Source organism: Erigeron canadensis, chromosome 5, assembly GCF_010389155.1.
Source record: "Erigeron canadensis isolate Cc75 chromosome 5, C_canadensis_v1, whole genome shotgun sequence".
Lineage (NCBI taxonomy): Eukaryota > Viridiplantae > Streptophyta > Magnoliopsida > Asterales > Asteraceae > Erigeron > Erigeron canadensis.
This window is the reverse complement of record NC_057765.1, coordinates 41,081,703-41,109,450: the sequence shown is the minus strand read 5'-3', so window position 1 is coordinate 41,109,450 and position 27,748 is coordinate 41,081,703. Positions and strand designations below refer to the sequence as shown.

Sequence of the window (27,748 nt, the reverse complement as noted above, 5' to 3'; positions counted from 1 at the left end):
TAGTCTCCAAATTATTTATTTCAAACACACAAAAAAATTCTAATTATTTTGATTTATTTAAGATTTAGTACCATAATCAAATCCAAACACAATATTTTTGAAACATGTTTTGACATTGCCGATTATATGATTTTGATTATGAAAAACGCATAATCTATTATTAAAACACATGCCCAAACACCCCCTTAGACACTGATCGTATTTCCAATTATAGCTCAATGATTGAACACCGGTTTTACATGTTGTAGGTTTTGAGTTTGAGATATGGGAATGACATTTGAAGGAATTTCTCAATAAAGTCCTTAAGTGAAACATTTTTGAATCCTACAGAGAAGGCAGGGTTTATTTAATTAAATGTCGTGCCTACGAACGGTTTAGTTGAGAGTTTACCTTCCTGCTAGGTATTGAGGGTGAAAGAACTCCCTAGCGCCGATCCGATTAAAATAACGTAAGGTAGATATTTGTTACGATTAAAATAACGTAGGGTAGATATTTGTTACAAGGAGATGATCAACAGCTTATAAAAAAGGGTCAAGTATGTGGGGGTGTAAATAACTTTTACACTTTTTTTATTGTGTGAATGTAACTTTCATTTGGTTTATTGTATGTAACCAACCCGTTAAAATTGAACGATTAATGTAAAATTTTTACGTTGATCAATCAAAAACTTCTACGTGGCAGCTCATATGATGTGCCACATATACACTTTTACATTAATCGTTCAATTTAACGAGTTAGTTACATATAATATATATAATATTCGTATCATAGTAAAATGTAAAAGTTACTACACTAATGTTATCAAAATCCGTCCTGACCAGAATACGTCATCATTCGCCCTTCCTTTCCCTATAAAATCAAAACCTCTCCTATCAAATCTAACGACACACACAACACACAATTACAACTTGTTTTCTTTTTCTTAAATATAAAAAAGAAACATGGCTGAACAACATCCAGATGATTTAGACCAACTTCTTGACAGTAAGTTCTTTCTCACTATTTATTTTGTTGCCCTATATAATTCCATAAAGTTATATTATATATTCACTACTATTTATCTGAATTAGGTGCTTTGGATGATTTTCAGACCTTAAATCTTGCTTCTTTATCTTCTCAAAGGTTTGTAATTCTAATCTTTTTACATCATTGTTTATCTTTTAGGCAATAAGTATTCATTATATATTTATATATATAGTCACACATACTCAAACAAACCGCCACTAGGTAGCATATTGGAGTTTGGAGGTGGTCAGGAGAAGGGTTCAAAATAGCCGCTAATAAACTAGTTAGATCAAGTACACTGAGTCAAAAAGACTCGCTATCCCGTAATCTTAATAGGAAACGCCTCATCCGTTTGAGTCACACACACACACTCATAATATATTGTTTTTATTACTTTATTATGACCCGGGTTATTCAGAAATTAAATATGTTGACTTTTTGTGGTCAAAGATAAGTGCTTTTTAACTTCTACATATAGATGGGATAATTCTTGGTTACTTGTTACTCAAGTTTTTGTCTTTTTTATTTTATTTTAAATCTTATCTTTAATTTATCGGCAAGATTTGTATATAAGTCTATGGGGTTTGATGGTTAGTGGTGGTAAGTTATTGATGATATATGTATTTGTAAGATAGATTGTTAATTTATGTATTTAAATGGATATGTGTTGCGAACTAGCAATTGGAGACGTAATTTTGGGACAAGTTGCGGGATATAGCTACAAGAAGTAGGCGTGATACTTGACATGCTTTGTCTAAGTTTACTTGTTTTTAAGAAATGTTTTGTTCCTTTTTTGTAAGAACGATCAGGGATAGTATTTTATACTTTATGATGGTGTGAAAAGATGTTTGGTATATAATTACACTGTATTATAGAATTGTTACCGTGATGTAGAGAGTATAAAGTTTGATATAATCATATGATGTGTCTTGTATCACAAAAATAAGGTTATAGTGTAATGACTAATGAGTGGAGTAAGGTTTGTATGTCATGTGGTTTTAGAAAAGATGAATTGTGACTATGAACATTAATTACTCGGTGTGAGGAGAAATGAAGATGAAATTCAGAAAATGAGTTATGGAGAATGGAGAAATTTGTATATTTTAATGGAACTTAGAGATCTTATGTCAGTTCTAAAGTTAAAAGTTTATCTGTTTGATCTCAAAGGTCAAGTTGTATCATATACTTTTTACCAAACTAGGCCGTATAATATAGATGTGCAAATTTCAACCAATTTACTTATGAAAGAACTGATTTCGGTTATGTTTTATTTGTAGTGGGTGAAGGAAATGGGTCGCATAGGTCGAAAGTCACCCTAAGTGTATCGATAGTGCATTATGACCCCTGATTAGTTCTGTTCTATAGATATAGGTTATATTTGAAGTAATGCAAGTTCTGTAATCATACTTAACACTTCAATTATTTCTTGACCAATACCCGACCATCCCATTTCGAGTTTCGACTCATACAAAATTATTCATTTTTGACCCATTACCAATCCTGTGTGACCTGCCATTTTGTCACCTTTACCATACAGTATTACAGTAGACTATAGTAAATTGTAAATCCATATACATGTTTTTAAAGCTCTCAATTTGAGTTGAGCTGAAAATAGTAAAAGGTTTGTATTTGTCAAAGCAGGGATGGTGGAGAGAACAAAGCTGAGGCTTCTTCATTGAGCATTGGAGGTCAAGGATTGGGATTGGGGTTAGGGTCAGGTTTGCCTGATTTGAAAAGTAAGAACAAAGGAAAGCAAAAGGTGGCACCAAAAGATTCACATGCTTCAGAGACTCTGAATAAATTGAGAGAGCAGACTAGGGAGACTGTTAAAGGTTTGGAATCTATTGCGGGTTTGAAACCAGGTGGTGTTGATGGATTGGGTGACGACAAAATGATGGAGGATTTGGTCAAGCAGTTTGAGGAACTGGCTCAATCTCAGGTACTTTTGATGACGTTATCTGATTCGATTAGGATAATGCATCTGTGATTCAACTATTATCTCACATTTTTACATTGTCTGTCTTCAATCTTCATATTCTCGCCAATCAGCTACTCAGACTGAAAATGACCCTAATATTGTTTGTTTGTTGCAAAAGACATCATTTCTCATGAGGTTATCTATAGAAAGTTTTGCCAGTATAACCTGATATTGGTTTCTTTCCTTTTGGTAGGATATGGAGTCTATAGTAGAGACTATGATGCAGCAGCTATTGTCTAAAGAAGTTCTTCATGAACCCATGAAAGAAATTGGAGAACGATACCCGAAATGGTTAGAAGACAATAAATCTAAACTAAGCCAAGAAGAGTACAATCGGTACTTTCATCAGCATGAGCTCATAAAGGATTTAAATGTAGTTTATGACAATGAGCCTGGTAATTTTAACAAGATTATTGAGCTCATGCAAAAGATGCAAGAATGTGGTCAACCCCCGAATGATATAGTGAAAGAGCTCGCTCCTGATTTTGATATATCGGCTCTTGGTCAATTGTGAGTGTTTCTCCTTCGTTTATTACCTTCGGTTGAGTTTGTTGATTGTTTATAATAGTATGGATTTATGCTATACTAACAGTTTAAATTGAGATTAGTTTTTATATTTTAATCTGATACTACATCTATTGAACATTGACACTGCCTCACAAAAATGATGGTGGTGCACACTATATGATCCCCAGTGTTTTGTCCGCTTTCCAAGTTTTAAAAATTATTCATGTAATAAATATGATTGCAAACTATATACTAGATAGTAATTTAATTTTTTCAGAAAGCATTTGAATACACTTCTAGCGACTTCTGAAAACGACTTCCAGAAATGTTTGAAAACTATAACAGAGATGCAACTGTCGATACAGTTGGAATAACAATGGTGTTAACTATCAATACGCTAACAAATGCGACATATCAGTTTAGAATTCAAAATTTATCATGTTGAACATCTGATCTGAAGTCGATGGTACTTCTTTAATTGATAAATACTAATCCAATGATTTAATGTATGTTTTTTGCCTTGCAGATCACCTGAAATGATGGCCGATGCTCAACAGAACTGTTGTATAATGTGAAATATATCATGCACACTATGCTTTCTTCCATTTGCTGTATTTTTCTTTTAATAGAATTCGAAAGAAGATAAAGTTAATTGTGTTTCATCTGAATATTTGACCTTTTTATTTTTCGTACCTAATGATCATGCCTCCTTATGTTTCTTTTCAGTTTTCCTAGTTATATACTGCTAAATTATGTCTTTTATTGCACACCATAATACTATTTAATTCTGCAAAAGGCTCATCAAGTTTTATGTTTGTCAAAATATATGAGCATTTTCTATGAAATATCTGCGAAAGGCTCATCAAGTTTTATGTTTGTCAAAAAATATATGAGCATTATGATGATATATGAGTATGTTAGCAAAGTTTGATTTGTAGATATGTCCTGACTCCAAGATCAGGACATTGTTTATAAATATCAAGTTTGGAATTCATAAGCGCAGCTACTCTCTATTCACACTAGCTACTCACGATATGCTTTCTATGATCTTGATTTAGGACTCTATTACCATGTATATCGAGTCTCAAACTTTATGTACATATATGTGATTGCAACATCTAAAAGAAAGTCTAAATTTTCCATGACTAAAATGTTTGATCGTAGGTGCATTTTTCTTGGCCAACAGTCCAACACCAATGCATTATGTTTGAAGTTTGAACAGTCGGCTCTTCCATATGCACATATAAATTTACTCTTCGAATCTGGTTTAGCCTCACAACCCTTCAGTTGGTAAGAAGTAAGAACTAAGAAGTCATATTTTTGTTCCCTGCGTTTCTTGGAGGAATTCAATCTCTTCAATCCGAGGATACCGCTACAAATGAAACGCATTACTGTAATTGATTGTAGAAAGGAAAAAGAATAAATGATACCGTTTATGATCTAGTCTAGATACTTAATACATTGCTTGTTTAAAGCAAAAGGTTAATAAAAACGTAACCACTCTTAAAAACACCACCTACAAAAGAAATATGATATTAAAAAAAATTTTTGCTAACTAGTTAAGAAACATTTAATGAACTTGTTATTTCCTTATTAATCAAAAAATATATTTAATGTGTATTAATTCAACCTAACAATTTTTATTTTTAAATGAATAATTAATACATATTTTTATATTTTAGGAAAGTTAGACTTTAATAAAGACTTCATCAAATGCTTTTTAACTAGTGCATTAGGGGCACTAGTTAGCAAATCCCTTAAAAAAATGTCATTTACTTGTGTAAAAAAAGTTGTAAATTGGAGGGAACACCCCGATCTAACCGCCATGGTTCCGATATGCACAGGCCGTACAATCCGTATCCCATTGAAACCCTTCCACAAAATACCATCACAACGGAATAAAACCTCATGCTTGCAGGCCGAGAGACTCGAATTGCACCCCACTATTGTGTAAGGGGTAAATATGGTGGGGCCCGGTTTTGTAGGGGACGAATTGCTAGACATGAATAGTAGAATTTAAAAAATAAGTCATACTCAGCATACATGTATCATTACTAAACTCCCAACACTATTTTACTTTTGTCTCATTTGGCCGAAGTTCTTTACGGAAACAGTTTTTCACCTCTGGGTAAAAACAAAATTGTTTATATCTCACACTTTCATATCATATCCTGCTCACAAAAATTGGGTCACGTTGTAGTCGTCATCTTTCAAACATACATTATATATTGAAAGAAACAGTTTGGGAAAAGAATAACGAAACTAATTTGTATGCCTAATGATTGTGGTCCATTGGTAAGGTCTTTGACCTTGTGAGAAGCCACTTGAGTTCGAGTCTCACTTGCCACATTTGTGAGGTGGCTTAATAGGGATTTTTCGAGTGTCCTGGTTTCCAGACATACATGTAATTTAGGAGTATGAGTAGAATAGAATGTCGTTCATAAAAAAAAAAAATCAAATCATGTGGCAAGATCAAAAGTAAATATAATGAAAGTAGACATAACTTTAGACATATAAATTAGGTATATGTATCATTATCCAACAATTTATCACAGTATTATAATGAAGCAGGTTTAAGTCCTGAAAAAAAAGAAGAGCTAAATCCCTGTTGCGAGTTTCTCCACCTACTAGGTATAAAGGGTGATAGGGCTCTCTAGTATGGACTCGGTTAAAATAACGTAAGCTACATCCCTATACGAAATGATCCCTTTTAAAAATTTTTTTTTTTGATTCTGTCGATCTCATCTCAAATTTACATAACAAATTTAAAAAATATAAATATAAATATTAAATAAGTAGATAATAAAATACTAGTATTATTTTATAATTATATCATCAATATCATCATCATCGTCATATCTGTTGCTGCGATTGTAGTTGTATAGAAATCAATCAATCAATCGTCATCTCTCTCGTTATTTCTCGATCGCCTACAGGTAAACAGTCGCTACTAATTCGATTTCTAATTCAAATAAATGAAATTAAATATCTATCTCGATCTCTATTCTCATCATTTATATCTATAATAATAATATCTATATATCTATGTATCTCAACCCTAATTTTTGTTATGCATCTAAGAAGATCAATTAAATTCATTTTTATAATTCTCATCATAAAAATAGTTTTTGTTTATTTACTTTTTCAAGTTAGTTTTGCTAGGCAGTATTTTTGGATGGATCAATTTATCGAAAAAATCGGAGAGTATGTGTGAGAGTGTGATAAAAAGAAGATGGAAATTTGTAGAGTGTGATCTTATATATATCTTGGTTATTATATGTATATGCCGAGCTAACGGTTTGTATGTATTTTGTCATTGTAGTAGTCGGTGTATCTTGTGAATCAAATGGCTAACCGAGCTCAAATCCCTAATAACAACTCTGCACTTATCGCTATGATTGCCGATGAGGTAAATCAAATGTTTTACAACTGACGTTTACGTATGTTTTTTCGTGCGGCATTTTAGTACTGCTTGTCTGGTTGCGTTCCGTGCTTAGTTTTAAGAAAAAAGCATATCCATTTCATTCATTAGGAGCCGAGTGGAATGGATGAGCGTAAACTTCAACCGGTTTTATGACTTAGTCTTCTAGTTTTAAGTCGATGTAGAATTGACTTTGTATTCTTAACTTGTGTTTAGGCTCGTCGATAGTCTTAATTATTGGAAACATACTAGATTAGTAGGATAGTACCTTCATAATAATTAATAAATGACACCCCTTTTTTAATTTAATTTACAAAAAATGCCATTTCCATTCAAGAAATTGTGGTATCTATGCATTTGGACTAATTCAGTGTCATAATAGTCATGTTCTGTACCAAATAAATATCTTGCATAATGCATTCGAGTCCTGCAGTGTTAATAGTTGGGCTATTGGCATGATGGGTTGGATCTTGGGTGGGGACCGCTGCCTGCGGTGGTGGACGTAAAGTGAAAAAATGAGAAATTGTTCTATATGCTTAAGATGAGGTGGTTGTAGAAAGTTCAGCCCTCTCTTTTAACTTTTCCTCCAACAATGTAACAAATAGCTATTACTAAGAGTTGGGAAATGAAATTTTGATTAAAGTTTTGATTTTCTGCAGCTATATGATTAATTTCATGTTCTTGTTTTGTGAGATTGATGATACAATATTCTTAAAATAGTTCGTATCTGATGTAGGACACTGTAACTGGATTTTTACTTGCTGGAGTTGGAAATGTTGACTTGAGGCGGAAGACAAATTATCTGATTGTGGATTCAAGTATTATTTCTTTTATCAACATCCTGTTGAATTTCACATCTAGTTTCTTGATGCATGCAAGTGTAGAAATTTTGTTGTTGTGCATAATCAATTACTCATGTGAGAAAGTTAGATGACAATCTAGTTTTCTATAGTGTGCTTCTTATAGCAAGAAAAAATATAAGATATTTATTAGCAAGCACTTCACATTAGGTGTTAGTCCGAAAATGCAGTCCCCAAAAGCTTAAAGTACCATCGGTAGATAATCGACTTAAATTTATGCAGTCATTGCCGATACTTTCTAATCTTGTGCTATAACCATGGAATAAGTCATGAAAACTTATCGTTCAATGCTTATATTTCACTAGAAATTCAGGGGTAGCTTGAAGTACACTGTACACATATATCATAAGTTTTCTCAGACTTAGCCCCAGCTGGTATACTAGTGGCCTCTGATTTGATCAGTTACTATCAAGTTCTATAAATTAATGGTTTTGAGTTTGGGGTTGGGTGTTAGTATAGTGTGATTTTTGGAGAAAACCATATGTAATCATGACAATTGCTAATCTAAACTATTTTTATTCCATATAAACTAATCGAAGCACTTTTAATACTTGCTTTTATAAAAGGGGCAATGTTGTACCAGGCAAATAGTTTTAACTAATTGTTTGGCCATTTATGAAGTATCTAAACATTTTTGCTAACTACGAAATATATGACCATTTTAGGCCCAAACAATTAACTTTTGGTATGCTGGAGGTGGGATATTGGTATTGTGATTTTAGTTTTTTCCAAAAGTTTAGATGCTGCAATTTTCACGGGACACTTTATTATCCTTATTCCAACATGTATATCGATTTTTCAATTAAAAATATGGGAGTCATTAGACACAATATGTTCTTGACCTATGGCTTCTTAATGAGCACTGACATTCCAGTGAACATATATATGTGAAGGCATAAAACAAAATGCCAAGACTGATTAGTTTCTTGCACTGTTTCTAAATTTGGTAAACAACACGGTTCTTTTTAGTATCACTTCGAGTTTGCAATAAATATTGTTGTGAAAAGATCATCATGAGGTATGATAAAAGTAGGCTTTTTGCTAATGGTAAGCTGATATTTGGTAATATTGAAGAATGCAGGAATCACGTATTTTCTTACTTGCATTTTTCCACAATAATTGCTCAAGTTTCTTTTGCTGCTTCGTAACATTCTTTATATTTTTTTTCAGAAACAACCGTGAAGCAAATTGAGGACTCTTTCAAAGAATTCACTACAAGAGACGATGTAGCGATAGTCTTGATTAGTCAATATGTAAGTATTTATTCTATTACAGTACTAATATATCAATATCACTACCGCATTATGATAGGCTTAATTAATATTATGATTATTAAGTAGAAAAGTGAAAACAAGTTTCCAGGTTCATATGCAAGTTTTACCTGAGCAATGCGTAGAACTGATGAGTGGTTTACAAATCCCTAACAAGCACCTTATTATCGGGAGTTATGAGACACTTTTTGTCATTTTGAGCAGTTCATGTAATAGGTAGTTAAAATTGTTCACACTAGCATTATTAAAAAAAATGTTCATGTTAAATCAAAAAATGGTTATAGTAGGCATGAGCATGGGTCAAAACCTGGATCGACCGTGCAAACCCGAAACCTGGCAGTGCAACAAAATTAAACCCGTGACCCGGACCGTTACCCTATTGGGCCGGGCCGTTCGGTTCGCGTTCGCTTCTCGGGTTTAAGGATATTTGTTCATCATGTGCCAAAACCCGGCCCGACCTGAAACCCCATAGTGCAACAAAAGCGACCCAGTGACCCGGCCCATTACCCTATCGGTCGGGTTCGGGCGGGCCAAGTCTCAGGTTTTCGCGTCATATGCTCATTCCTAGGTTATAGTAATATAGAGTGGAGCCGACCTTGCTTTTAAAAAAATCACAAAAAGCTGGATTAGTCACCTCATTTTTACAATAACGATGTAGTGTGAAAAGCTGTTTGCTCTTCATTTTAATTTTTCTATCACAAGAAGTTAATGATGTCCTTCACAGGTTGCAAATATGATAAGGTTCTTAGTCGATAGCTACAATAAACCAGTCCCAGCAATTTTGGAGATTCCTTCAAAGGACCACCCTTATGATCCTGCACATGATTCTGTGCTATCGCGTGTCAAGTACCTCTTCAATACTGAATCTGTTGCCGGTGATAGGCGTTGAATGAAAAAATATTTATCAAAGTCACGTTTCTTCAACCTGAAGCTGTGTGATTACCTTGAAGGAAATCTAAGCACTAGGGGTGTATTCTAAATTCAAATTCTTGCAACAATAAAATGCATTTTATGTATTAGGAAGTGAGTAAAAACATCAGGCTCGATCATCATGTCGGTCTCTAGTAAAATGGTTGGTTTGAATTGTGAGATTGTTTTAATCTTGGACTGGTTGTCTGTACTTCTATCTTTTTGGTCCATTATATAATCGTTTATAAATTATACTCGTATATATTTATATCCTATAAACAAAGTTCGAATGTTTGTAATAATTACACTAAAGGATAGAGTATAATGAAAATTTTTCTCTTATTTCTAGAATAGAATCTTTAAGAATAGTTATGGCTTTAGACTTTAGTAGTTTATTAAGATCTAGAGTTACATCTTAATATCTTATGGATGTCAAAACTAAATGGTAACTTGCATAGTTGCATGATGAATGTCTATATGACATAACCGTAAAGTTGTAACGTTTAAGGCAACGAATATATGATAAGTGTAACATATGATAACTTGCATGATTTGGGATTATCGTTCTTGGCCGAAGGGCTTATATATATTGACAATATTGACAAAGTCCTTGAGAAGTGTAACGTATGTAAAACTAGTATAATTCAACGTCCGCGTTGCGGACTGCAATGATCGTAAAACATGATAAAAGCAAAAAAAAACAAAGAAAACACTGGTCATCCCATAGTCTTTGGGCGTTGTCCTGGAAAAAAAAAACTCATGGTAATTAAGGAGTTTGTGTGATAAAAAGTAAAGAGACTAAAACTTTGGTGACAAAAGTTAGAAAAATGAAAATTTTAAAAGTAAAGAAAATAAAACTTTCGTGCCAAAAGTAAAAGAATTAAAGTTATACGACAAAAAGTAAAAAGGTTAAAAGTTTCGTGCCAGGAATGGAAAAAACTTGTTGTTTTAAAAAACAAAATTTATATGGTGAAAAGTAAGATAATGAAACTTTCGTGGCAAAAATAAGAAAAATAAAAGTATAGAAAGTAAATAAAACAAAACTTTTGTGCGAAAAGTAAAAGAAGCGAAAGTGATGTGGCAAAGGTAAAAGGACGAAAACTTAAGTAAATTTATGTGATCAAAAGTAAAAAGAATAAAATTTTCGTGTCAAAAGTTAAAAAAATGAAAGTTTAAAAACGAACTAAACCAAATTTTTCGTGCCAAAAGTAAAAGAAATAAAGTTTTTTGACAAAAAGTAAAAAGGTTAAAAGTTTCTTGTAATTGACAAAAGTAAAAATAATAATAAAAAAAAAGGTTATGTGAAAAGTATGATAATAAAACTTTCGTGATAAAAGTATAAAAAGTAAATAAAAGAAAACTTTCTTGAAAAAAGTAAATAAAACGAAAGTGATGTGACAAAAAGTAAAATGGAGGAACTTTAGTAAATTTATGTGATAGAAAGTAAAACAAATGAAACTTTCGTGGGAAAAGTTAGAAAGATGAAAGTTTAAAAGCTAAATAAAATGAAACTTGCATGCGAAAAGGAAAAAGTTGTAACATATTGATTGGAAACTCAAAAGGAAAAAAGCATGAAAAAAACCCAATAGGTAACCCGTGATTGAAAACCCAACCGAAATGCGATATGACAAAATCTGATTAGTAGTTCAGGATGTGTGATGGACGAATAATAACTCGCCACATAGGCGGTTACTATTCATCCTTGTTTATTGTTCATGTTTCAACCTTCATTAATATATAGAACCCGTAATTGAAAACCCAAACGAAATACGATATAACAAAATCTGATTAGTAATTGAAAATATGTGGTGGACGAATACTAAGTCGCCACATAGGCGGTTACTATTCATCTTTGTTTACTGTTTCAACCTCCATTAATATATAATTATTTAATTAATATATAGATATAATTGCTCACCATTAGTTTCCCTTGTGTTTAAAGATGACAAGTTTGTCTTATATCCAATTGAGTTGAAAAGTGGTGAGATATAAATGAGACTTATATATAATATGCTTCTACTATATATAGGAAGCCTTGTGTATGCTAAGTATGTACAAGCCCTCATAATAAACACACGTAAATCAAACACAATAATTTGATAATCTCAATTAAAAGAACACTATGGTAAGTACCAGTTGCGGAACCAAGAATCCGAATGACCCTAGGCCGTAGCACAAAAGTTTTAACAATAGCCTCATATTTATGTAAAGTAACACTAATTACTAGACTGTTGCAATTTTTGAGCATTTTTAACGATTTTTTGTTTATTTTTACCATTTTATAAGAGTTTTAGTATTTTTGTTAGTTTTATTTTCCATTTAGTTACTAAAATACATCTCTATAAGCTTATTGCTGTAAAAAACTTTCAAAACTTTAAAGTCATCCACGTTAACCGGTATTCCAAATTTCGTTGACCCGTAACACCATTAAAAAATAAATAAACGTATTTCGTAAAAATTTACACTACCTGAGTTGAACGGACCCATAGCCCGGACTACCTTTCGGCTTAATGTAGTTCTGCCCTTGAAAAGTACGCAAGTCTATAAAACTAGGGATTTGATCGATGACCCTTGTTTATTAGCCCACTTTATATAAAATTCAAACATGAATTAACACAAAGACGTACTTCTATATTTACCATTACTTTCATGTTAAGATTTCTAAACATTTTGGCCGCTTTCCAATGATCGATCCATTTCTTGATTGAATTGGTAACGTCCAAATATGCCTGTTAGGTATGCTTAATTATGAGGGCATGTACATACTTCGCATACACAAGGCTTCCTACAGTTGAAACATAATTAATGTAATAGTGTTTACTGTTTAGCAAAAAATATTGTGCTTTAAATGTAAGCTAATTATTTACGCCATTGCTAAACGTGGACTGGAAGCTATTTTTACAAAACACACATCACTCCATTACAATAAAAGTAGAAAATACGTACACATCAATTATAGTTCATTAGTTCATAGTAATTTCTTCTCAAGTACAAAAGTTTAAATTACCGATTACAGTTCAAGTTTGCCATTATTAGCAATGTAACAAACAACTTTTGGCATCTTAATCAAGTACTGTATATCTGGGATTCTGGGTGTTGTATATACTTTTATTTCAACTTTCAAGCTCAATAAATCCTCTTAAACAAAAACTACCTTATAAACTTAGAGGGCCACCATTGACATCGTATGCAAGCTTTGTTCATCATTTACAAAAGCCATTGATTGTGCACCAATAACTAGCCTATCATGGACTAGTCGAAAAAAGCGGCCCCATCTTCTTTCTCGGTTTTCCTCCAAGGCGATGTGTCGCAACTGAAAGACAAAAAGTCTTGAATCACGGATCATGGATTTAACAATGTCTTGGATTGGTCTCAAACTCAATATTACTTTCAAAAAGAAAGGCCATATTAATGTGGCTAGAATTGGTGTATTTGCAACTTTATGGAACTTAGAAACTCCCAAGAGTTTTATTTTGGCTAGAACAAGAATATGCATTTTTTTGGTGTTTGATTATGCAAAGAAATTTGAGATATATATATATATATATATATGGAAGTTTGTTGAAGAAAAACGTGTGTTACTGTGTACATATGTGTGTTATACTAATAGGGAAGCAGATATAATTAATGAAGCCAGGGCATATGCTAGTAAAAAGCATGAGATAGTTTTAGGAATGTGATAATGAGCCTTTTAAGGTTTTTTTCATAATAAATCTTTGCGTACGTGATACATTATATATTAAACAGATTCAAAAAGGTATATGATTAGTTGGAAAATTTGGTATTAATTATTTAATGTATGATTTGATCATGGCAAGAACTGTAGAATGTTGTGAATAAAATTTACCTATTTGGAAAAAAATAATATTTAACAGCTATCTATTTTAAAATGATTTTGAATAGAAAAAAGCTTCTAATGTGTATACATTTATTTATTTATTACTTGCAAAGATTGTAATTAGCAAACCCAATGATTTTTGGGGTAATTTTTTTAAAGAAAAATACATAAAACCGAGCTCCACCGTTTGACCAGTTCAATTAACCCGGTTAGCTCAACCTATTCGAGCGATAAGCAAGGAAAAAATCTAGTTCGACTTAAAAAACATTGAATACTATTTTAACGTTGTTCTGTATCTCAACCATTTGTGCTAAATTGTGTGTTAAAATAGAACATTACTACGAGAGGTCGCTAGTGTATGTTGAAAGGCAACTTTTTTCATTTTTTCTCAAAGTATTTCTTAAAATACAATATATTTATCACTAATAAAGCATATACAACTTACGATGAAGCGTAAAAATTTTTATTTAAAAAATAGTGTATTACTAAAGCATAAAAGCAACGACAAAAAATGAGAAGTGTTTTATAGTTTAGGATTTTGTTAATTTATATGCTCTTATTTCTTAAGGCAAGCTTGAATGCTTGATAGAAAAAGTAATTGGCCCACGATTAGACTCCATGGACCAACAGGGCTTATTTCTTAACTGCCCCCATCATATCTTGGCCCAACTTTGTATAACTCTCCACGTATCCGGATTGGCTAAAAAATGTGACCTGCATGATAACATGAACAAACTTGCATATTTGAATACATAAGAAACACACCAAATTACTACAAGTCTAAATGATGAAATCTCAAATAATCTATCCCACTCCAAGGACCTCATTTTAGCTCAGAATTTGACCCCACATAATGCTGATAAATTACAACTTTGCCAATCCATCAAACCATCCTGATAAATTGCCATCCCATCCTAATAACATAAATACATAATACACTTCCAATATTCATCCAAAAAACACTTTTGCATTTACAATGCTAATATCCTACTTAAAGTTATAACATTTTCAAAAAATGCAATTTCACAGCTATCCCCTCTCCATAAAAATTAGCCAAAAGCATAGAACTTGATATCCCAAAGCTCATTTCTCAGCCACAGATAGGACATTTCATTATTATAGCTCTCCATCTATACAAACTATGCAATAACTTACCAACAAAAACACAATTGAAATCAAACTCCTCTCCCATACCCTCCTGCCATTTAGTATATGAGGCCTTCCTTACACCCATTAGAGCATTTTTCTGAGCTGACAAAACAGAAGATAAGAATGCATCCAACAAAAACCATATTTACTTGTAAATCATTACACCAAAAGTCGTCCACTTTACTCATCCCCACCTTACACTTCTTCCAACTAGAAACCAAGTACACATTAATAATGCCCTCCCCAAAAAAATATAAAGGCTCAACAGCTTCTGACTTTACAAAATTACCATAACAATCATCATACCAAATATTAACAAGATACACAAAACTAATGTCCTCCCAGTTCAACCACATGGTCCACCAAATAAGCAACAGAAACATTCCAATATAAGGTAAACACAAGTACTACTGTACTAGATCAGTAACAAGGCATTTCCCCCAAGAAAAGGCCCCAAAAAACCCGTTACCCAACCCAGAAAAAAAAAGTTCCAAAAAATCACACAGACACACAATCAAAGGAAACAAATCCAAAGACCCACCCAACTCTGGTTCTCCATCTACACCAGAAAAAACATAAAAAAGTTTAAAGCTATATTTAAGTACAACGTAACATGATACCATATTCTTTCAAAACATAGGACATAGTAAAGCAATTTAAAGCAAGTTTAAAGGGCTATAACATGATCACAAGATGTGTTCATATAGGATAACCGCTATAGAGTTATCAAAGTTACCATATCCACAGGCAAAAAAGAAGCATTTTACAAAAAACACTAAACTAATGTCTAGAGATCTGAGTTTCTGCTACATGAACATATGGGCCAAGATTTCAAGGAAACTCTTAACTCATATATAAGTAAAACTAAAGCATAATCAATGACTCGATGTTGATAACCACAACTCAATCAATGATTCGGCTTGGAACAGGCTTGCCATGATTATTTGGGTGATCAAGAAGAAGTAAAGTTTCCGTGTATGGGCTTACAAACAATGAACCAGGTGCTCCATAAATCCCAAGACTATCGATATTTTTGGAGTGTGGTTCATAAACTGAAAGTAACACTGGTCCGTCATGGTCATCCACTGGTGTTCCCACGATAGGTTTGCCACATTTCTTAAACCCTAGTGTCTCACATAATATTGCATCTTGTGTGCTAATAGTGTATAGCTTTGTAAATAATCTATGAACATTATCCCCCACCATCATCCATACGGCACAAATTTGTTTCTGTACCACAGCCTCATTATTGTATTCAAGCACGGCAAGAGACTCTCTTAATTAGCTTAGAAATGCCAAAATATTTAGATTATGCCACACACTTATTCTTGCAAATATTTCACTTTTCATATCAAATGATCGAAACGATGAGATCGATGGTCCAAACCCTCATCATAAGCATTCCAATACATAAACCCATTGACGTCAACCTGATGATCTAAAAACTTAATCGAATCACCAGGCGGATAGCTTATTGGGATGGTCCAAACCCCCTCACTTAATCTAAATACCTCGCACGTCCAATTCTCTCCAGATTGGCCATCAATCTTGACAATCATAGGGTCAAACGTATCGGGACAAACCCCGAATCCTAAAAGACTATAAAAACTACTCGTATCATAGTGCCCACCCACATCATCAAGAGCAATGGACTTGTTTATAGCAGGATTCCATATAACAATCAACTTACTAAGAATGTAAGGGTAAGAATCACCTCGCCATATATAAAAGCAAAACAACCCCTGAGAACTACCAACTACTCTCGGCTTTCCGTCAAGTAGTTTAAATGATTCAGGAATAGTGGGAACAAACTTTTGTTGTGGGAATGTGATGTTATCAAGAATTGAAACAAGTTTTAGCTCCTCGGATTGATTTGTATGATCGTCGTACCTTATAAATAGATTATGTGGTCCGGTTCGAAGGACGTTGTAATCGGTCATAAACCCGGAGCTTTCCATAAGCGATTTCCAAGATTTTGATACTATTTTGCATCGAATCATTAGCTTTATTATTATGATTTGTGTTTGGATTTCAAAAGGTATGTATAATGACATCTTTGATTTGGGATTGAATTTTCTAGAGTTCTTCATTATAAATGGTCAGGAAGCAGGAGGTACGTGGGGGACAGGGAAAAGAAAGGTAGAAAAAAATTACTGTATATATATATATCTATGTCTATACTCCGTAGCCCGTATAAAATAAAGGAGGCCTGCATTTTACCAGTATAACCCCCCAAATTTACCTAATTGCATGACGCGTAGTTTTTCTATTGGATAATTGATTTGTGTAAAACTCATTTTATGCCCATTGTGGGAGACGGAGGTTGAATGCATTAACCCAACATGGGCTTAATTTGTGTGGCTAAAGTGCTAGAGCTCGTGGGGTATTAATCCACCATCAAATATTGCCGTACGTTTTGGTCTTAAAAGAAATCATCTTTTAACTCTTTCATCTTGCTTACATCCCGACCCAAATGGTAATCTATTGTGAGACCGGTTCGTTGTTGAGTCTTATTTTTATAGGATTAACGTTTGAAAAAATATATTGCAATATTTTATGAGATAATGATCCGTGATGAATGTGATGACCAAAAAAGAAATTATATTTGTCTCTTGAAGTATAGTTTAATAAATGTTCGTTTTGAGTCTCCGGTCAGTAAAAGTGACCGTACTTGACTATCGCCATATATTAATACTCGTACTTACATTGGGCGGATAATATAGACGGCAGACTTGTGTTTCTTTAAGTTGGTATTAGTATTTAGATATAGAGATTGATAAATCTTTATCAATTTATCATATCTTTGATAAATCTATCATCATTATCATTTAATCATTCTTAATGGAGTAACTTCTATTATTGGAAAAAACTTATGTATAAGCTTTTTATTTATCATTGGAGTAAATTATTAACATCACCTCTCTTCTTAACTTAGTTATTAAAAAATATTTAAAAAACTTTACCATCGAAGCAATAGCTTTATATAAAGTTTTATAAAATGCTTATAACAAATATCTTGACCATTAGAAGTTCTCTTATATGTTAGACGTATGCACGCATGTTGCGGCGACGAAGAGTGGTTGTAGCAACGGCGATGGTGTTGGTGTTGGCGGTGACTGGTGAGCGGCGACGACATTCGTACCGTGGTTATTAACAACGATTGATGCAATAGATGTACTTTGGTTATTCTAAAAGTTGAGGAATATATCTATAATTCTATTAATACAAATTGGATCCCTTAAATTTAACACTTTTTATATTATTTCCAAACTACCCCTAAGGCCTTAAATACCCGAAACACATCCACGGTCACTTCTCTTTCCCAGTCATACACAATATCTCCATATCACAGTGATCTCCATTTTTTAAAAAATATTCGGTTGGAAATTATCATCTTAATAGCACCTCACATGTTGCACACTGCCTCCGCTGCAACGCACGAATACCCTTATAGTATACTATTATAATATATTTCATTAAGGCTTAGTTTGATAAATTATAGATGTGATGGTAAAATACAGTTTAGATGTGAAAAGTAAAAATGCTTTTTTTTTTATTAAATTTTGTTGAAAGAGGGAGAATAGTTGTTTTTGCCTATATATCCTCTTCAAACGAATCTGACCATTATAGTTCATCTAAAAAGACGATTTCAAAAAAAAACTCAAAACAAATAGGTAGAAGTACTGAACATGCGAGTCATCAATCTGGAAAAGAAAAATACTACTTTTGAAGAAAGAAAAAAAAATCCTAACACAAAAAACCACCTTATTATTAAATTAAATATATTTGCTATATCAAATTAATATATATATATATATATATATATATATATATATATATATATATTAAAAACAAAGATACGAAAATGCGTGAAAAAAATAGTAACGAGCCATTTTATTTTCTTTGGGCCCGTTTTTCATTTTATTAATGGGTCACTTCATTTTATCTTGGACCATCTTATATTCTTAATTTTGGGTTTGACAAATTATGTTTTGATACAGAAATGCGTGAAAAAAATAGTAACGGACCATTTTATTTTCTTTGGGCCCGTTTTCATTTTATTAACGAGCCACTTCATTTTATTTTGGACCATCTTATATTCTTAATTTTGGGTTTGACAAATTATGTTTTGATCTTATAAATTACTTCCAATTTGTTTACAAAAGATCACTTATTTTAATTGCATATTATTATTTTATAAGTTTGTAATATTTTTAAGATTATCTCATCTTATTACATGTGAACTATTACATAGTATATATATACACATAACAGTAAGGCGTATGTTTTGAATATACACACCTAACCATCTCCGAAAAATTTGTTTGCAATACTTATTAGTTTCAATGTTATTTCGGTTGATGTTTTATTATTATGGATTATTTTTGTTTCACTTTCTATTTTCAATGATTTGGGAAATTAGCTTTAATTATGTTTGTATTTTTATTTTAAATATTCTACTATAATACTTATTATATTTTAGAATTTATATAATATATTAATCTGTTATAAAATTATACTGTCGATTTAATCTAATTTATAATTGTTTACTCATTAAAAAAATAAATATCAACCCAGGTTTATAAAAGCATATAATAATTTTTACATAGTACGAAACACAATAAATATAAAGTCTCCCGAGGCAACGCCCGGTTAATGTATCTCGTTATTAATAAAATAAAAAGAATGATACAAATATGATATTCAAGAATATTAAAGGGCTATTTAAGTATGTTTGTATTAACTGTAAAATAACGCCTTTCACACAAAATGTTCTTAAAATGACATCACCTATAAAAAACAAGGTCCAACTCTTACCCTTTACAAACATAGTTTCTTCTGACCCACGTTCTGCTGATCCATGAACCACACGCCCAAACCCATCCATCATCTCACCCTCACCTCCCTCACCAACTTGAAGTCTTGAACAATAAGAAAACCCACCCCTAAACCCCCCAATACAAAACCCCCTTTTTCAAACCCCAAAAATCACAATAAAATTAAAAAAACCCCATTATTCTTCTCGATGCTTAAATCAATCTTTATTTGATTAAGAAAATACCCTTTTCGATTCTGTGTTGATAGAACCCTAAAAAAGGGAATCTTGGCCCGACCCAAATGACAGAAGAAATTGGTTCATCGAATAATAAAGAATTATATGCTTTACTTCATGTTTCCCCTGAAGCTTCTGATGAAGAAATCCGTAAAGCTTATCGCCAATGGGCCCAAATTTATCACCCTGATAAATACCAAGCTCAACAGGTAATATATGTTTATTGTGTCAATTTACTGAAAATAATTTTATGATGGGTTTTCTTCTGTTTTTAGCAGTAGTAAATGTTATTGGATGGTTGTATTGGTTTTGTTATTTCCTGTTTTTATATATATATATATATATATCAATATATGTGCATATGTGTGTGTATTAACTGGAGGTTCTGTTATTGTTTTAAGAAGTTATTGTAATTTTTTTTCTTTTTTATTGTATTGTAATGGTAATGATACATATGAAATTATAGTTTTTATGTTTAGGTTGATATTGGTATAGGTTTTGTTTTGATTTTGGTAATAATTCGAATGTCTTGTGAATGTCGGTTAGTTGTGATGTGTTTTACTTTTATGCACGGAGAAATAGTCGTTGACATCGATAAGAAGTTTTTTGGGGATGAGAAATTTGAAGAACACATTATAGTTGTTAAAAAATTATCGAAATGGAAGAATTTAGATATTATTGATATTTAACAAAATTTGTGTGTATTTTGAAAGTGGCAACTCAATATTCCTAGTGTATTTACTATATATGGAAAAGTAGCAGGGTAAATAGATACCACTTCATGGGGAAAATGTACAATATTCACATAATAAGCTCCGTATCCCTATGATTGTTTTACGATATTGTTTCCAAAGGTTGATTAATTTTGTAAGGAAATATGAATTATATCAGTGTACCAATTACATAATAACTCAAAAACGCTGTCATTTTAGGTTATTGATCTATTATTGTGGTTCTTTTTACTTAGTTATTCTTAATGTAGCTAACGGCTTTTAAGCACAAAGGTTTTCAGTTTCCTTAGAACTATTAGTAATAAAACCAACTTTTCAGTCTTTCATTCATATGTTTATATATTGTTTTCCAGATGAAGGAGGTAGCTACAGAGAACTTTCAGAGGATATGTGAAGCTTATGAGATATTATGTGACGAGAATAAGAGACAAATATATGATATATATGGGATGGAAGGGTTAACCTCTGGCTTGGAACTTGGTCCAAAGTTAAATAAAGTGGATGAAATCAAGGAAGAACTCGAAAGACTAAAACGCAGAAAAGAAGAAGAAAAAACGGCTGCTAATTTTCAACCTTCTGGTGCAATGTTTGCACAGTTATCAGTTCCAAGTTTAATGGCCGGGCATGGTCTTATGAGAATGTATGGATTCTGATTCTCTACTACATATATTTAATAGATTAAACTGACAAATTTTGGTATTGACATTTATTAGTTTTTTAATTGCTTCAAGATTTGGTAGTCTTGTATCCTCATTAAAGTTTGTAGCAAAAATAGTAGCAAGTTAATATTTGAGCTTCGTAAATGGCTTTGGTTGAAAAGCACATTTAACACCCCTTTTGAAGTTTAAAATAATGTGCTAACGTAAGTAAGAATTTTAGGATGTTCGTACGTATTTGACACTTGGGATGACTCTCAAGCTTTTGACCTGTTTCTTTTTCTAGGTAAATATCCTTTAGTTGAACCCATCTGACCCGTTGGAGATAAAACATGACCAAAATGACCCATGTGTAGGTAAATGCTCTGAAATTGCCACTACAAAAATAAATGTTAGTGCTCTACTAGCTCTCCTACTGCTGAGACCTGAAAATGTACAATAAGTATTATGAATGCGAAAGACAGTAAAAGAATAAAGAATAGCTAAAGACAACTTTGACATTTGAACTCAGAATTGTAGAACTAATTAGAATAACATGTCTTTTTTTGGGGATTTGTAAGCATTTTCTTTCTCTTGATACCATATAATTAGAACCCATGATATAAATGTTAAACATACACTAGATTCTACCTCCATTTTGAATAAAGTCAAATAATATACCTTTGCATGGCTTTCCAATATAATGCAAATCTTGCTAAATTTGCAGAATATCGATGCACACTGAAATCCAATCTCATGTATCGAAAAACAATGTTATTGCTTTTGGTGGGACTCTCGCAGTAAAAGGAAGTGTTGGTTCTGCAGATGCAAATGCGGTGTTTAGGCATCAGTTATCTCCCGCATCTTCCATAGAAATCATGGCTTCTGCTGGATTGCGTGGATTGATAGGCGTACAGACATCTCGGTAGAAAATCCCATATATTGTTTTTTTTTGAATATTTATGAAAACTGTGTTGAGTTAGTTTCTTGTTGAAGGTCTTCTTGATTGCTCTTTTTGTTGCTTTAGCCAGCTGTCTCGTCATTGTAACGCAACGATGGGACTTGCCATGTCACTAAGAGACGGTTCGATAAATCTTTCTAATTCTTGGAACCGTCAGCTCTCCCCTACAACAAATGCAAATGTAAGTTTCTCTTCTGTTTAGCCTTTTCAAATAAAGCTTTGATGGTGGTGTATCTCACTATTTAGATGTGGAATGTGGAATAGGGATTTTTATGAAATATTTGGTTGTGGATTTTTTTTTTATTGCGCTTTGTTTGGTGAGTACATACAGAGAGTCTACAGTTTAGAATATTTGTTGTTTAGAAGATTAAAGCACGGTTTTCTGATAAAAGTTGATTAACGTAAGAAAGCTTGAGCTCTACATTATTTCTTTTCCTAGCGAAGCCTAAAAGTTGATTCTGATCTAGAAGTTTGCGTTTCTTGTTGTGCATAAATCTTTTGTTAATGTCTTTTTAGCATTATTAGGTTATATCATGTTTCCACTTTTTCCAGATAGAGCTGAGTTTAGGCACAGACTCCTCGATTGCTGTTGGATGGCGAAAGAAAGACGAAAAGATGGCTGCAGCTGGAGAGATTAGGGTAATGTTTTTAGTTATATGTCCTTTGCTGTCAGTTGTCGTAGCTGTAAACGTGTTGAAATGGCTGCCTTTTGTTAACTTTTAAAAAGAACATATAAACTTGACAATCTGTATGTCAAACTTGTTGTTCAGATGACCACTGAGTCTGTCATCGTTTGAATATTTAGAGGTCTCTTTTGTCAACTTCATAATTATAATGCTGTACATGGTTAGCATGAAATCTTACTGACAAATGCAATTTCTTTTGTATCAATATCCAAACTGAAAATTTTACATTAATAAGTGTGCTACTTAATAAAGAACACTGGTAGTAGCGGTTTTGGAGACCGACAGTCAGGGGGTTTGCCTAGAAGCAAACACCCTTCTACATGTTTTTATGTTAATGCTAAAATTGAAGCTATGAAGGAAGATCATTTAGCTTTGTAATGATCGTGACTTTCCTAAATTATAGATTGGTACAAGTGCATTTGGTGCAGAGGCTCGTTACACTAGACACTTCTCCTCAAAATCGCATGGTCGTATTACTGGAAAAATAGGAAGGTACTTTTTTGATCATCATCTTTTTTGTTATGCTATTATCATTGGTTTACTTCTTTTATCGAATGTCTATGTCTTAGTATTTGATACAAATAAAATTTTTTGTTTATTTAGCTGTAATCTAATTTAAGTGTACAATAACTACTTTTTTTTATGCATATGAAATTTTATACTTTTTATTCAGTCTACCTCAAAGGTACCAGTTCCACTATTGGGCCAAAGGTGCTGAAATCAACGTATATCAATGAGCTAAGGTCTAACTCAGAGTTAAATTATAAATTTAAGCTATTCAGATATTTTTGACATAAAATACATAACATTTTGTATATGATGGTTTACTGAGTGATTATTTGGTTTGTAATATTGTATGCATTTAGCATTACCATTGGCAACCCAACTTCTCTAATCATTTACATCGTTATTGTAGCACTGCACTTGAACTTGAAATAGGGGGAGGAAGAAAGATATCAAACTTTAGCAGTGTCAGAATGATGTACACAATTGGGATTCAGGTACTTGCTACATAATCATGTCTGTTTTCCCACACAATTGAGATCCTATTTTGGTTCTTTGACGTGCTTTAGTTATATTTTTCTCTACCTGTAGGGTGTACACTGGAGACTAGAATTTCATCGTGGCGCCCAAAAGTTTGCTGTACCTGTAAGTGAAATAGTTGCCTCATAATAGATCCACTTTTTGCTTTATTGATGTGGATAGATAAATATCTTATCAACAGTTCTCTTTTTGTTGCTGTTAAATGTCTGTGCTTATGGCAAGCTTTTGAATGCAGATTTTTCTTGCACGGCATATTAGTCTTGGATTTGCTGCTGGAGCATTTATTCTTCCAACTACACTCTATTTTACCCTTAAGGTATTACTAAAGTCGAACCATTATTGCTTGCATCACGAAGTTCTAATACATATATTAGTGAGGCGCAAGCGAATGATCCTTAAAGCTAATGGAAGATCTATATATTAGTGAAATGTGAACTTTATCGAATGTAGACTTGTTTTAATATCTACTTAAAAAAGATTGAATAAGAGATTGATCCTCCCCCTAAATAGGTTTAATAAACTATATAATTAAGAAATACCAAACCTAAAGTATTGTCTCGTCTCATAAGGTGTTATTTACGACTTTCCTTACATCTCTGAAAATTGCAACTATTTTTTCGGGTGGTTTTTTATTTCGTATAAACATAGCAACCTTTTCATACGCGGAAAGTCTTTAAGCTACAATTAAATCCCTACTCTATCATTAGCTGATATTTTCATTTGTAAAGGGTATTTGGACATTTGACTATAGTCAAAGATATTGTCCAAATCATAGGATGTGCAACTTTTGTAGAACAAAAGAAGTGCATAACGTTTTATTATCTTTAACTAGTATTACATTTGATGATCATTTTTGTATGTATGCAGTCTCTTGTTTTCAAACCTTATTATCGTAGACGAGAAAAGCAACAGGCTCTCGAGAATATGGAACAGACTCGTACTCAGGTACTAATAGTAGATAATAATGTGATTTAATAAGTTTTTTGAAGGTTATGGGTTTGTGTTATCAAGCTGGTCATCTGATCACTTTTTATTGTACTTATTGTACGGATAAAGTGATTTGGTTAATGATTATCTATGTTCTAAAAGAAGTTAATGTTTGGCTGGACACATTGTTCAATGGAATGTTGGTTTATGGAAGCCAACCCTTCATCTATCGTTTCATATCCAAATCCAAATATAATAAAGGAAACGTTTGATCACAAAGTCAATAAATCTATGTGCGAATTGTAGGTTCAAGAAGCAAAAGCAGCAGCTGAGAAAGCTCAGCAGTTGTTGCTAAATGTGGCCAATCGGAAACGAAATAAACAATCAACGACCAACGGATTGGTCATTGTTGAAGCATTGTATGGGAACCCTAAAGCATTGAAGAGCATCAGTAATCCTGAAGAGAATACAGATGAATTAGCTTCACAGATTTTTGATGTGACGTTACCTTTAAATTTCCTAGTTAGCGATTCTGGGCAACTTAAGGTACACATCAATTTAATTAATCTTTGGTTTTTAATGTCTGGGGTGAATTTTATAGGATTGGTGATGTTACTCTTTACCAAAATTCATGTGTGAGTCACCAAAAACACGTATTTCCTTAAAAGCTTGCATGCTTAAACCATTTGAATTTTGTATTAATATGACGAAGCTAAACATTTTACAAGATCCATCACTTTATTCTCTTGGACAAGGGAATTAACATGGTTGGCCTTAATACTCAAAATAAGCTGAAATTATTTTAGCTTTAAAATTGCACTAAGTTTTAACTTGAAATTTTATGATGTAATATCTGAAAGAAATTTGTTGAGCTTTAAAGTCGAACTAAGTTTCAACTTTGCCCTGCAGTTTTCTTAAATAAAAGTGAATTAAGTCATTAACATAAAAACAAGCAGACTTAAAATGAGTTACAACAACAACAAGACCTAATCCCTGCATGCGGGGTATGGGGGAGGTGAGACGTAGACAATCTTGCCTCTACCCAGAGGTAGAGAGACTTAAAATGAGTTGGGAACTTTTTTTGGTATTTCAAGAGGGTGATCGACTTGTCTCAAATGTTAACTGATTTTTCCGATGCCGTTGGTTGTGACGGTCTGAAGGGCAAAGGGGTTTATTGGGCGTTTTTTCCATTCTTTTTGGTTATTGCTAATTTCTTTCTATCTTGTTTAAGAATTCAATTGACCAATAGAAACTTGATAATGAGTACTATAAATAAAATGGTCTTAATGCCATCTCCTTTATTTTATATTAGAATTGACGAATTGACCTTGAAAGTCAAAATCTGTAACTTTTTTAATTGTAATTATGAATTCTTGTACCATATAAAAATTTAGTCTTCGTTTATGTAGCTACATGAAGGTGTAAAGAAATCAGGAATTATGGGCTTTTGTGACCCTTGCCCCGGTGAAAGCAAGATATTATATGTGAAGTATACTTATGGTGACAACAGATACGAGGTATTTCCGTTGTTGGCTGTGGCAAACACTGGGCAGGTTGGGTGGTTTGGGTAACAGGTCTAATGACTGAACCAATAAACATTTTGTCCAAGATTTAAAGTTTTTAATTTTGTAAGTTATATTTACAAAAGTTATATCGCAAATGGTTATAATGAAATGATTTATGAGGTTTAGTGCATTGATAATGTGCTGTGCATCAGTGCATGTTTAAGCTATTTCTTTTTGACCCTAATTCGAGTGGACCCATTTACAAGTAAATGGGTCGATTCTGCATCCTCTAGCACTCCTTACATTTTAACTTCCAGTTTTTCATGCAACCACTTGACAAACTGCTACATTACTAAGCAGGTTGAGGTCGATGATCTTCAAGAACTTATATTGCCTCAGGAAGAACACAGAATATAATCAATTCTGAGGTCTTTCTCCCATTTTTTTGCATATGCATAAGAGGTATCATAGAAACTAGACAAGTTTATAGTGTTGTTTCAACATATTGTTTTGGCTTATCTGAAATTCCTTTTTTATAATTCTGGTGGTTCGACCGATGAAGGTCTTGGCTGTATACTTCTTTTTTGGCGGATTATAGTGTTTGGTGAATGACTTCTGAACTCACCCTGAAAGAGGATAGAGATAACCGATGAATGTTAAGACGGTTCTTTTATGGTAATCTGTTATTTTCTATATGAAATGGTTATAAATGGATCATGACAAACAGTTTCTTGTGGATTTAGACCTATCTACTTGCCTATATGAGTAAGCCATGCCAAAAAAGACGTTAACTTCAACCAACTTATACATACAGAGTTGACCAAAGTGATTGATTCTACACTACGTTCCTGAGTCCTAACTGTTACAGATCTCCTTTTGCAAACCAACTTCAATGATTACTATGATTGACTCTTATCTGAATTCGATATATGCTACTCGTATTATACTAATACTATTGCTTATACAAAAAGAGGTTTATTTGTCTAGTCTTTATAGTCTATGTAACTAACCTGTATCTTTACTTCTATGTAAAAAATACCATCTTTCTCTTTTAAGCAATTCAGCTTTTGAGATGGCTATATTATCCTCCTTTTTTTGTTTACTTACTTAAACTTTTACATCAAATATACATATAACATTCTTAATGAAATAATTTATAACATAAACTTTTTAACCACAAAATAAACATACTGATCATTTTACATCAATTCATTTATCACTGCATTGCTACCACCATTGCTGTCGCCACACCGTCTCCGCTACAATGT

The 27,748-nt window shown here is 32.7% G+C and overlaps 3 protein-coding genes across 6 annotated transcripts; all 3 read left to right on the top strand.

Moving 5' to 3' along the window:
- The first annotated feature begins 873 nt into the window (after positions 1-873).
- Positions 874-4,215, top strand: LOC122600224 (peroxisome biogenesis protein 19-1-like). The gene is made up of 5 exons (XM_043772906.1): positions 874-984; positions 1,071-1,122; positions 2,647-2,944; positions 3,177-3,493; positions 4,017-4,215. Exons 1-5 carry the CDS (start codon positions 942-944, stop codon positions 4,063-4,065), a joined length of 759 nt encoding a protein of 252 aa, XP_043628841.1. The 5' UTR covers positions 874-941; the 3' UTR covers positions 4,066-4,215.
- Positions 4,216-6,314: 2,099 nt separating this feature from the next.
- LOC122600139 (V-type proton ATPase subunit F) lies at positions 6,315-10,211 on the top strand. Of its 2 annotated transcripts, none has more exons than XM_043772804.1 (5): positions 6,315-6,426; positions 6,816-6,899; positions 7,648-7,729; positions 8,942-9,024; positions 9,767-10,211. In XM_043772804.1, exons 2-5 carry the CDS (start codon positions 6,837-6,839, stop codon positions 9,929-9,931), a joined length of 393 nt encoding a protein of 130 aa, XP_043628739.1. In that variant the 5' UTR covers positions 6,315-6,426; positions 6,816-6,836; the 3' UTR covers positions 9,932-10,211. The 2 variants fall into 2 exon arrangements, with proteins under 2 accessions (XP_043628739.1, XP_043628738.1); XM_043772803.1 differs by having other exon boundaries at positions 6,813-6,899.
- A 9,617-nt stretch (positions 10,212-19,828) lies between these two features.
- LOC122599641 (chaperone protein dnaJ 13) lies at positions 19,829-27,173 on the top strand. 3 transcript variants are annotated; one of them, XM_043772181.1, is made up of 14 exons: positions 19,829-20,200; positions 21,076-21,362; positions 22,085-22,282; positions 22,385-22,499; positions 22,871-22,957; positions 23,408-23,496; positions 23,921-24,005; positions 24,100-24,153; positions 24,284-24,364; positions 24,916-24,993; positions 25,282-25,521; positions 26,385-26,492; positions 26,838-26,942; positions 27,043-27,173. In XM_043772181.1, the coding sequence occupies exons 1-13, from the start codon at positions 20,057-20,059 to the stop codon at positions 26,895-26,897; spliced, it is 1,626 nt and encodes a 541-aa protein (XP_043628116.1). In that variant the 5' UTR covers positions 19,829-20,056; the 3' UTR covers positions 26,898-26,942; positions 27,043-27,173. The 3 variants fall into 3 exon arrangements, with proteins under 3 accessions (XP_043628116.1, XP_043628114.1, XP_043628117.1); XM_043772179.1 differs by having other exon boundaries at positions 26,838-27,173; XM_043772182.1 differs by having other exon boundaries at positions 19,831-20,200; positions 26,841-27,173.
- Positions 27,174-27,748: the final 575 nt, after the last annotated feature.

Bases quoted from the DNA above. Each gene is read 5' to 3' on its own strand.
- LOC122600224 (XM_043772906.1), top strand. From the start codon at position 942: ATGGCTGAACAACATCCAGATGATTTAGACCAACTTCTTGACA. The intron at 985-1,070 runs GTAAGTTCTTTC...TATCTGAATTAG, and splicing joins TTTAGACCAACTTCTTGACA to GTGCTTTGGATGATTTTCAG. The intron at 2,945-3,176 runs GTACTTTTGATG...TCCTTTTGGTAG, and splicing joins AGGAACTGGCTCAATCTCAG to GATATGGAGTCTATAGTAGA.
- LOC122600139 (XM_043772804.1), top strand. From the start codon at position 6,837: ATGGCTAACCGAGCTCAAATCCCTAATAACAACTCTGCACTTATCGCT. The intron at 6,900-7,647 runs GTAAATCAAATG...TATCTGATGTAG, and splicing joins TCGCTATGATTGCCGATGAG to GACACTGTAACTGGATTTTT. The intron at 7,730-8,941 runs GTATTATTTCTT...ATTTTTTTTCAG, and splicing joins TTATCTGATTGTGGATTCAA to AAACAACCGTGAAGCAAATT.
- LOC122599641 (XM_043772181.1), top strand. From the start codon at position 20,057: ATGACAGAAGAAATTGGTTCATCGAATAATAAAGAATTATATGCTTTA. The intron at 24,154-24,283 runs GTAAGTGAAATA...TTTTGAATGCAG, and splicing joins CCCAAAAGTTTGCTGTACCT to ATTTTTCTTGCACGGCATAT. The intron at 25,522-26,384 runs GTACACATCAAT...TCGTTTATGTAG, and splicing joins GCGATTCTGGGCAACTTAAG to CTACATGAAGGTGTAAAGAA.